At 31.2% G+C, this 12072-nt stretch overlaps 1 protein-coding gene across 3 annotated transcripts in view; it reads right to left on the reverse strand.

Moving 5' to 3' along the window:
• The window catches only part of IntS3 (integrator complex subunit 3), a 254728-nt gene that overhangs the window by 44017 nt on the left and 198639 nt on the right, over nt 1-12072 (reverse strand). Inside the window, exon 10 of one of the 3 annotated variants that reach the window (XM_014361175.2) lies at nt 4583-4665. The exons of the other annotated variants lie outside the window; for them this stretch is intronic. Within the exon in view, the coding sequence (XP_014216661.2) occupies nt 4591-4665 (75 nt within the window). The 3' untranslated portion in view covers nt 4583-4590. Of the gene's footprint in view, nt 1-4582; nt 4666-12072 lie in introns of those variants that run through there. 3 annotated transcript variants of the gene reach the window in all.

The raw sequence follows: 12072 nt of genomic DNA on the forward strand, positions 1-12072 counted from the left end.
AGCTATCACATTTTTTTTACTACTTTATTACGTTTTCTTGCAGTTTCGATTTCAGAATACATTCGTAATAATAATATTGAGTAAAAATATAAAAAATTTTAGAGAAGTCTTTGTTTATGTCAAAAAAAGTAGTGCTCTTCTTCACCTGAATAAGATTTTTAAATTTTACGGTAAATCATGCTTACCGTTTAATTTAACCATGTAAGAAACATTTATTTGAACTAGAATGATAACACTGAGGACTTTTATTCTATGAACACATGACCAATTTAATATATTTTTAGTTCAATAATGATCAGGAAGACCTAGAGAAATCTTTTTTGTTCAGAACAATAATTTATGACTTTTTTTTTAAGGAAAAAAATTTGTATCAATAGCTTGGACTAGTATTGCGTCAGCATTGCTTCCAAACGCATTGACTGGTCATAGAAGCTTTTGTTTACCTTTGGACTTAAATAATATAAAAAGTGTAACTTTAGAGATAGATTGAAAAAAAATAACGCAAAGTAGATTAAATAATTCATGATCCGGCTTTCATGATACAAAGAAAGACTTAGCAACAGTAGTGAGCAGTTTGAAAGATCAAAGTAATTTTTGTTAATTGTTCTTAGAGATTAAGGTAGGAAAAAATTAGACGTTTAAAATTTATAGGCATCGGAAAACTAATAAGAATAATTTATTGCAATTAAAGTCATTCTTTTTTTTATACAATAAGTACATTTATTTCCTAAGTAACATAATTTTATGCCAACTAAATGGGAATATATCAGCTCAGTATAGTATAGATTGTGCAATTCACAAAGGTGATAAAGTGAAAACAATAGTTATGTGAGTAAGAAATTCGAGTTTCTTACAAGTAGCATAGGTGTGCACACCTACGAGAGAGCACAGACATAAGAGATGAGTCAAAAGTGAAGTTTGGAAGTAGAAGAAAAGTTAAAATATTAAGTAGAGAAGTGACGGTAAAAAAATAATAATAAGGAATTAAGGAGCATCACACGAATAGAAAAGTTGCAAAAATGAGACACAGCATGATGTTGAAGTACAGAAGACGGTACGAGAAAGCAATGTAAGCATAAGAAACAAAGTAAACGCGACCTGTTAAAAGCTGTGGTTTTAAGTCATAGAAAAATAAGGCTGAGTTGAAAAAGTAAATCGCAAAGTGAAAAGATCATATGAGAGAAGAGATTAAAGAGATAGAGATAAAAACCCAAAAGCGAGTATGCACAAGAGGAAAATTTAATAAATTAAGTGCAGTGATTTTTAAGAGGACCGGACAAAAGTGTCAGCTAAGATTAGGAAAACATATGTAATCAAAAGAAAGATAATGACATGACTATAAAAGATGAAAAAAATACAAAAAAAGCAGTGAAAATAACAAAGGGAAAGAAAAGCAAAGGTAAGCAGACTCGGATAAGGTAAACAAAATTTTAGGTGCATAAGATATTATAAAAGTGAGATGAGAAAATTGAAAAATTTGAAAAGCAAAAGTGATGCTTACTGGCAGAAAGAGTAAGTACGACAGAAGAAGAACAAAGAGCAGATATTGAGCCACTTAATAGGGATGAAAAGACTCGAAACAAAATTGTAAAAACTTGTTAACAAGTTAGAAGAGATGAAAGAGACAAGACTTGGGGATGAATTGGAGATTGAAAAGTGTCTAGTTAAATGTGAGTTTGTGAGGTGTGATACAAGGGATGCAAGGTTTAAAACGACGATAAAGTAGGGACAATGAGAGATATAATGAAATGGATCTTGTTTAAATTAAACAAAATTTAATGATGTTTATAATTAAGTGTACGTAAGAATTGTAAACAGATACAGAAAACGAATGCAATTTATTTCAAATCTGATTTCACGATAAAGAAAATTAAACTACGTTTAAAAGTATCGTAAAAACCATCCGAACTCGAAAGGGATAAAGTACGATTTGAATGAAAAAATTAATAAATAAAAACTAATGCAAGCATGTGTGACGGTTTTTGCAAGCATACGCGACTGCCACTTCAAAAAAAATATTTTTCTACACAATAAAACAGAAGCAGTAACTGACTAAAAACTGAAAAATAAATTGTCTATACAAATAATATCTCTAAATTTGAGTACTATGGGTCATTTATTATCTTTACAGTTTATCCCACACGGGAAACAACTTTTGTAAGTTTTAACATTTGCTACAACAATTGGTACATTACAAGGACAAAGTGTTAACAGTGTTAGTTTATATGAAAAAAATTGTATAAGCTTACAGACAATTATATGTGTCAGTATCACAATGCAAAACTAAAAATAGTATGTTTATATCAATTGAAGATGACAGTGCTTATGAAATACAAAATGTTGCGTGAAAAAAAATTTTTAATCAAAACGTAAAGAAACAATATTTATTATTTGTTAATGTACAATACAAAAACCGTTTCAGCATAAATTACTGTTATTATAAACCATCAAAAAAACGCTAATTTAAGATATAAATGATTAATCGTGATTATTTAACTTTATAATCCGGTAACAACTAGATTTTTGTGAATTTGGGTCTCACACTCCCTGACTAGTTGCGGAATTAGCAGACTGTCCAACTATTTACTAGTTTATAGGAAATAAAAGGAAATGTTATGCTTGTAAAATGTATACATTGTAATAACGTTGTTTTTATTTTATTCTTTTTGGTCTCTGTCTTTGATGTCATTAATTAACTCATAACTCCAGGGGCTCTATCACGACTTTTGATATATCGCAAAAGTCAGTATTTTTTGATAATTCTTATACTGCGCATGCGCACAACCATGATTTAATGTAAATCATCGAAAAAAATACTGACTTTTGCGAGATATCGAAGGTCGTGATAGAGCCTCTGGCCACATAAGACTTCGGCTAATGACATGCAATCAAATTATAATTTCAGCACTTCCAGTCTGTACGACCCTTCGGTATCACTCTTCTTTTAGTATTATTAATTTGTTTAATGAGGCACTCTATGAAATTTTATTGTACCTATATTTTTATTTTAATATAACAATTGTAATTTTAACACAATCGATAAGCGATAGAAAGCTACTAATTAAAACGCCATACGAAGAAATGCACCTTGCGTGGAGCTTTCGTTAAAACTTCTTAGTCTTACATGCTATGGGACTAGTACTTGCTGACTCCATGTTTTTGGACTCAGCGGCTCGCTTCGGTTGTCACTTGACACTTCCGAGAGCCACGAAGTATACAGTCGGCTTTTTTAGATGTCGACTTTCGTTAAGTACGACTCTTTTAAGAGTCCTAAAATTTTATCATTGAAGAAATAAATAAAACATAAAATAGAATTAAATACAAAATTTTTTTATTTCTTTCCGCAAGTCATCACTTGACAGCCTCCCCTTCTTAAACCTATCACCTTCCTCGGAAATCTATAGTCATTTAAGCTTTATAAAAAACAAGGTTATAAACTAAATTACTATATATGTAGTGCTAAAAACTTATTTCTCAAAAGGAAATATAATTTGTAATGGGTTGATAATTTGGGTATTGTATAATGAAATGATTGTATTCGGTTTGATGATAGGTACGTGAGTTAAGGTATCTTCATACTTTCGTACCGCATTTGATAAGAACAGGAAACATTTTTTTTTTAAATATGAAAATAAAATTATGTTTACAAAACGGTTGGACGATAAGCAGGGAATACATAGATAGATCTTATCATTACTTATCATGCTATCTCAAAATATTTGCAGATTCACAAAACAACGGAATAAGTAATATTAATACATGTTGAAGCTTAATAATGAAAAAAAAATTTTTACAGTAGAGTAACATGCAGCTGTAATAAAATATAACACGCATTTCAATCTCAAAGCCTCAAAGTTAAATATTTTTTTTTTTTTTGTTTAATACGCAAAACTTAAAACTGTACAATTTTTAAAAATAAATCTCAAAGATAGAACTGGACAATAAAGTGCAATTAGGGAAAAAAAAGGATTATGTGATGTCTGCATCCACCGATCAAGTTTTAATACGGGATGGTAATAATCAACAAAATATAAATTCGCTTGTAGGTATGAAAAAGCTTAAAATTAAAACCTCAGAAATAAGCGATATATTTTCTTGACGTAGGATAGTACTAGTTGAATGGTAGAGCTTAATTATTAAGTTTATTTTCTGCTATTGTTGATTTTTTTCTTGTGACTCGATAATTTTGGCAAAGGTTAACTTTGTTCCTGAAGTTTGTGTGCATCGTTGTCTTCTACATGTAATGACATGTCTTTGATATGTCATTAACTTAACTTGTTGTTGACATAAAGGGTGAGTCAATTTCTTGTTTATTTTGTGTTTGGCACTCCTTTTATTGGTTCGGCGCATCTCATGCGATACTTGGGTTCATCGTTCTGCAACGCTAAAAGAGAACTTTCAAGATCCATGTATTTTACATATCTTTGGGATAATCTTCCTCGCGAATCTCTAACAGCATAATAGTATTCTAGGATACTAAGTTAAGAGAAATGGTAAAAGAGATCTTGTTCCCTTTTCGTTTCTTCTATATCCCACGGAAAAAAACACATAAGTCTTTTTAGATCAGTGTCACATCATGTCACTTTTTCATCACACTTGATTACTGTAACTTTTTGGTAATGTTGGTAAAAAAATATTTTCTGCTAGACAAATAGTGGATTTCATCTGAAAAGTATAAGCATCTGAATTTTTTTTCCTATATTTAGTGTTTGATAAGGTTTTTTATAAAATAAATTACTATTGTAAATGGCAGTTACAGTTCGATGTGTATAACTATGTAAATTCGGAAGTATGTGCATTTTCTTGATAATTTCTTTATTCTCTTATTGTTTAATAACTGCATGTAAAAGACGATATATGTCGACTCAATTTTTTATTGTTATTTTATAGTCGGCATTCATCATAAAGCCTGGAAGGAAAATAGTAATAAATTACTATTGATTTATGAGTCCATTTCCAACTTTTGGGGTGTATGGCAAGGGAGTATCAAACTCCGTGTCTTCATTGTAGGTCTAGATTTATATGATTTAGATAGTTTTTGTTTCTCTTCAATTTCGACATGAAGTTCAGTTTGTTTATGTTCTTTTGGTTCTTGTTTTATATTTACTTGGAGTTCTGTGTTCAGTGGATTAATGGTGCGTTTTATAAATTTTTCCGAGACACGACGTTATATAGTCATCTTGATACATTTTCTTGCTTTGCTAATGAGTATTGCTGTTATAATTATAATTATAATAGCTTTAATGACATTACGTATTAAAACTAAAAGAGAAGTTTGTTTTTCCTCCAACTTTTGAGTTCGCATTTTCTTTAACTGATTTATTGTATTTTGTACAATAAATTCTTTATCTGTCCATGCTTTTCAATTGAAGTAAAGTTCTCGAATCAATTTCATAGCATCATGGAAGGCATAAGTGTCCTTAAAGGGTTCATGTCATACAGTTAAGTTCAAGTTCACTTCTACTTGATAGGTATATTGTATCAGAGTAATGATCTTATGTTCACTCATTAAGGTTAGTTTGTGTGTTTTTTCTGTACACCCATCATTTATTCGTAAAAACCTATACCTTTACTCTCTTTTGTCAATCCATTTTATAAAAGCAGTTAATGCTTAATTGTTTTTCATAAGGTGTCATGATTAACCATGAATTATCAGTTGGTAACTTAATTCATTGACTTTCTGTTTTCGGTGTGGATATAATTCCACAGTGTTTAAATACTTCTGTTTTAGGTCGTAATAGCATAATGATTTCACATTCGCTCACAGAATAGGGTTCTTTCAACGGTTCCATAGCAGAGCATATTTAACCATCTACTGTTTTATATTATTGTTTAAATTTAACTTCGTTTAATCGTAAATAATAATTATTGCCTGCTGCTACTACTAAGTAAGGATACTATAGTTTCATGTAGGCAGATACATTTTGTTCAGGTTAAGGTATTATGACTGGATGTAGTCTATAAATATTATGAGGGGTTCGATCTATGAGTAGTAAATGTGATATAACCATGGTTTTATTTTCTTGATGCACAACATTCAGTTTGCTTAGAATGCTTATTTCGTCAACATAAAGATTCTCTATTCGTGCTACAAACTCTAAATTTCCTGCTTGATTCTTTACATCCTGGGCTACGGTTCTAAATATATTTGGAGAAATTAGCTTTGGATGTGCAGTTCTTCAGTTTCTCTAAGGTAAGTTGATAAATGTATTAAATATCTGTCGAGAGTAAAATCTTGTTCTGAAATCAATATCCAGCAACTTGTCTTAGAATATGCTCATAGCGTTTTGAAGTATAAATATAGTTTTTTGAACGCAGCTGCAAGAATATGGCTATTTTGTTCATACAATTTAATATATTCTTTTTGCAAATCGGTACGCAAATTGTTGATGTTGGTTTCATAACGTTGATATCGTCTTCTGTGACTAAGCCAAAGAGTCCTTTAGTAATGCTTCTAATAATTCCAAAAGGTGTCAGTATTTTTGTTCGTATGCTGAAGGTGGAATAATATTATGGGCTAACACAGTATTTATTATGTTTAATAGGGTTGCTTTAAAATTTTTCAATCGCATTATCTTTTAATTCAAAAAGTCAATTTCCATATAGTTAGTACAATTAGGATAATTAAACTGTACAATACAATACCTAAAGGTTTGATTTAATTTTTGAGTAGATGTATGTTCCAATAAGAATTAAATAATATTAAGCCATATTACTATCTTTCGATGAGTTATTTTAATTTTTGTAATATCCATTTGTTGATAGTGTATTCCAGTGGTTTTATGTGGTAGTTGCCAGGATTAGAATAGTTTAAATCTGCGCAACCTTCAAGCATTATTGTCATTAAGATGGCTAATATAATCCGCATCGTTGTCTTTTTTTTGGAAGACATGTGAAATAATTCTTTATTTTACTTAAGGGTATATTATATTAGCGATTAAATTAATGGCAACGTACTTTTTCTTTACTCAAACGTAATCTTTCGTTCGACATTCAGAGGCTTTAGTTTTTTATCGTATCTTGTTTTTGCTTGAATTTTCATTTTTATTTTTTAGTTTTCTGTCGCAATTTGCATTTCTTGAAGCCGACTAATAAGATTTTGTAAATATAATAGATATGTTCCTTACCTTTTATCTTCAGGTATCTTCAAGGGCGACCTGGGTAATCACCAAAATACTAGTTCATAGGGCGTCAATAAATTAGACATAAATGTATCATGTCTGTCTAATAAAAATTGCTCTAAGTGCACTGTAAGCTAATATTACATTTAGTATGAGTGTATCGGCAAACGTGCTTGATCTTAGATCTAGGACAGGGACTAATATGATGTACTTAGTCAAATTACACTGTGTAGTAATGCTAGCAAACGGAAAGAACTATTTAGTGTCATTCTTCATTTATGAACGGTATTAATAGAAACCTTATTAAAATGTGCAATAGGTATGTCTGTAAGCACGAGAGGTTTTCTTGTTTTTATTCTTTAAAATTTTTTTCTTGACTGCGTTTTACGAACATAATTGAGAAAATCATTTCTTATTCTAGGCCAATAAAATCGTTCTCTAATTTTTCGATAAGTTTGATTGATTTCTTTATGTTTTCCAACAGGGCTGTCATGTAGTGTTTGTAATATTTCATTACGTTTTTGAATTTTCGAAAAATCAACTTCACTATAAGAGACAGTAATTTGTATACGTGTTTCATCTAAAGTTGTTAATAACATTTCTTTTATCAATCCAGGTTCTAATTAGTCTGTAAGATCCCTCCTTCTTTAAATTCAGAAGGTTTTGAGGTTTCGTCACAATAATATTTTTCTAAGTGATTTAAAAGCTTTTGTAAGACTTTTTGAAGTTATAAAATCGGTAAATGTTTTACTTATAATGATTGACAATACATTATGTCCTCCATAAGGTGATATTAATATTTGGCCAGTTTTTGGTTTTTTGCTTACAAATAATTAAAGTCTAGTGCACCTATAAATCTCAACAGTCTTGATACAGATGTGATTGGTTGACAATCTTTGCGAATAAAATAAACTATGTTGTTTCTTTTGTATGCAAGGCAAAATCTGGTGATAATTACACTGTTTATTATCGTAGCTCTATTTACATCTATATAATTGTCAGTACTACTGCTACTATCACTAAGACTTACGTACATCTTTCCGTATTGTTGTTTGTATCGAATAATTGGTTGGAAAGGGTATAATTTCGATAGTAGCATAAAATCAGGTGCAATACTTCCAATCAATAATTTACTTTTATTGCAATTAGTTTGCTAGTAGTTCTTTTAGTTCAAGTTACTCAGGGTTTCATCTGTTATTTGTTTTGAATCCAGTGATTTAGATCAACTGTTTTTTGCAATAATAGAAGTACTCGTGTGCATCAATGTACTAGAACCTAAGGGTATAATTTCCTTAATACGAGGAGTAATGGATAAATTTTTACTTGTCATATATTTTGTTAAAATTTTATCTTTATCACATAGGGGTTCAAAGTCTGTTGTACGTCTTGATATATCTGCAATTCTTTCATCTTATACATAATCATCAAAAGTATCGAGATCATCGATACCCATTTCAGTTATCTTCATCAGAAAATCTGGTTACTGATAAAAATCTATATCAGCTTCCTCTGGCTCATAATCGTTGTTAGGTTTGTCTAAATATTTTTAAAGGCTTTATAAGAATTTTTTGTTAACTTTTTATTTCTTGATAAGTAACTTTATTAATATTTCTAGTCGTAGTTTTAGGTTGGTGTTTAAAAACATCGTCGTTTAAACCTTAACTAAGTAAAATGGGTGTAACGGAGGTTTCAGTATTTGTCGCATCTGAGTTCCAGCCAGTACTTATATTTGAGGCTACTTTCGTTTCAGTGAATTTTTGCCGTAATCCACTTTGTCTAGAGTCATTTACTGCTGGTTGTGTATTTTCTCCCGATGATTCTTTAGAATCAATCGGGTTGTTCTCAAAAAACATACTCATCCTTGACGATTCATCAAGGTTTATTATATCTTTGACTGGTAATTGTGACATTTTCTCATTTTCAGAACTATTAGCTTTTATTCCTGTGATTTATGTATTTGTATCACAAGTGTGTGATGCTGACGCTACTGATAATGAAAAATTTACTTTTAATGAGCTAGAATCTTATGATGTATTTTTAGTGACATTTCTTAACGAACTCAGTCGAGGTGCAGATGATGTCTGTGGCTGAGGAAATGTTTTCGTTCAAGTCCTTTGAGCAATTACACTATGATCTTACTTTGGCCGTTCTTTGTTTGTTTTTGAACCAAGGGGTCGTCCAGGGACTCTGTCCAATTAAGGTACATCTGTTTCTGGTTTGGTCATGCTTCTAGGTTTTGTTACTTTTGCTGTCTCCTGCAAGGTTGTTGGCAGTGCTAAAGGTTTAGTAGTCGTTAAATTGGGTGTTTTTACCATTCTTTTTCTCTGACTCTCTATCTCTGTTATTCCCACTCCTCCATTTTTTTCGACCCATCATTATAAATCTTAATAATGGTGATCCGTTATTTATATTGTTTTCCACATACAAAAATGCATTAGGATTAGTATTGAATTTTTCTAGCTTGTAATTAGAAGTGTATTCACAATCAGTGAATTTAGGCACCTAGTAAATTAAACGCTGTCCTAGATCTTTTCTTGTGTGCATCCAATTTAATGGCTCATAATCAGCCACAAGAACGAATTTAATTCCTAATAAATACAAACAAAAATGATGCATTGCGTATATTGCAGCTAAACATTCCTTTTTAGTCATGAAATAATTAATTTTGGCTTTATTTAGAGTTCTTGAAAGATAGGTAACAGGATAGTCAAACCCATTTTTTTTTACTCATTACCACTCTAATAGCGTAGTCAGGTGCATCCGTTGATAACTTGAATGATTTACTTAAGTCAGGATATTGTAAAATAGGCTCTTTACATGGATTGTCATTAGGGATTTTAAAACTGTTTTCGGGCGCTTTGGGTCATTCAAATTTTTCTCCCATTTTTAATAAATTTGATAATGGCATAGCTGTTTTTAAAAAACCTTCAATAATACCTCTATAGTATCCTGTATCCTGCTAGTCCTAAATATTTTCTAGTATTTGCACCGTTTTTGGTTAGGGAAATTTTCTAACGGCTTGTATCTTTTCAGGGTCTGGTTCAATTTCTCGTTGACCTACAATATGCCCAGCAAATATTATTCCTTTTTGCAAAAATTCAACTTTATCTGGCTGGAGTATCCTATTAGCTGATTTTAACCGGTCGAAAAGTAACCTAACTTTATGGTCATGATCTACTAAATCTTTTGCGTGAATAATAATACTATCTAAGGACACTAAAATTTCAACATTTAAAAATTCTCTGAATATGAGATCTTTCAGTCTTTGTAATGTGGCAAATAAATTTTTCAATTATTTGGGAATTTGTCGGTATTGGTAATGTCCATAAAGGGCCATAAATGCTGTATTATACTTATCATTTCAAGCCATAGGATTTGATGAAATCCACTTGTCAAATGAAAAACTGGGAAGTATATAAATCCTTCTAACTGGTCCACAATTCCTACGATGTTAGGCAATGGAAACGCATCACCAATGGTTTTTTTATTCAGTTCTTGAAAGTCAACTACTACCCTCCATCTTGGATTTTCATTGCTATGAGATTTTTTTGGAAAAATCCAGAGAGGTGAATTATACGGTGATGTAGAAGGCTTAACTATTCAATCGTTATGTTTTTTTGCTACGTGCTCCTCTAAAACCTTTTTTAGTACCGGTGGGTGACGATATTGTTTAGTGTTAATAGAGATATCATTTACCGTCAAGATTTTATGTTCAACGATATTAGAACAGGATAAAGGGTCTCCTGGTAATAGAAAGATTTCTAGAAATTCAGAAGTTAGTCGAAAATTTCGGTCTGGTTCTTACAGGTTTAAGTGATCGGTAGGCACAAGTCCTTTGAGGTCTCTTATTTTATCTTGTTCGTTTTCAACAACTAGTCTCTCATATTCGCTACTAGTATCGAGATCAAATTTAGGTGCGATGTATTCAAAGGGTAGAATTTCTCTTGGATCTATTTTAATCATAACATTATCCCCAATTATGTTTATTGCCACAATATAACATTGATCGTTTTTATTCCTTACTATTCCTTCTGCTAGATACACATCATAATGTCCTACGTTGACTCGTAGTCAGTATTTTTCCGCTGAATTGGTATTAATTAAATTAAGGAGGTTTGGGAGTACCATTCACAGAGGCGAGGAACGGGGAGTCCCCCCTGCCCATGCAGCTGGGCCTCCTTACCGCGCACCTTTTCTTGCGCTCTACAAACTTGAAACTGTACGACTGTAACTGCTTATATTTTTGAAAAATAATTGGTAAGGTCTGATTTTTTTTTTCGTGCAACTTTTTTTTGCACCAAGGTATCTATGAAAACGTTTTTTTTTATTCCAACACATTCAGAATATACCTTGATTTCAATTAAAAGGCAAATCCAACCTTGCTCTCTCTTAAGAGACCGTGTTAAACTGTTAATATTTCATAATTTTTTTCTTGAAAATTTCCCCTGGTGAAGAATCTGAAGAAATTAATGTGCACTCTTTATTTTTGGCACGTTTCGCCATTTTTAACTTTTCTCCCAAACCTCCTTAATACTTACTATTTGACGTGTTCAAGCCCTAACCGTATATTTAGTTAATTTATAAGAGTTGTTTTGTTCCTTATTAAGGCAATGTTATTCCACACTAAGAGTATTTTTACTCTGTTCAGTGGCATTGGGTTGGAGTGTACCTTGATCGTCTGATTCATTATTTTTACTGTGCATGCCGCTTTTATCAGTTTTATTATCAGTGGCATTCATAAAATTATCACCCCTCTCTGATAAAATCAATCTATTATATTTATCTCTAAAATGCATATCAGCTATGATGTCTCCAAATTTTTCGTATTTAGGGTTATTTGACTTTTTAGGCCAGCTGACGATGTATTTGTCATAAAATTGTTGTTGGTTGATTTTATCTTCTTTGTTCGTATCAAGAGTAGTAGCTAAAATTTTATTTTACTACGCTTGTT

This window comes from Copidosoma floridanum, unplaced genomic scaffold (genome assembly GCF_036245765.1).
Source record: "Copidosoma floridanum isolate Cflo_tuat_1 unplaced genomic scaffold, Cflo_Japanese_pri ptg000021l, whole genome shotgun sequence".
In the NCBI taxonomy this organism is placed as follows: Eukaryota; Metazoa; Arthropoda; class Insecta; order Hymenoptera; family Encyrtidae; genus Copidosoma; species Copidosoma floridanum.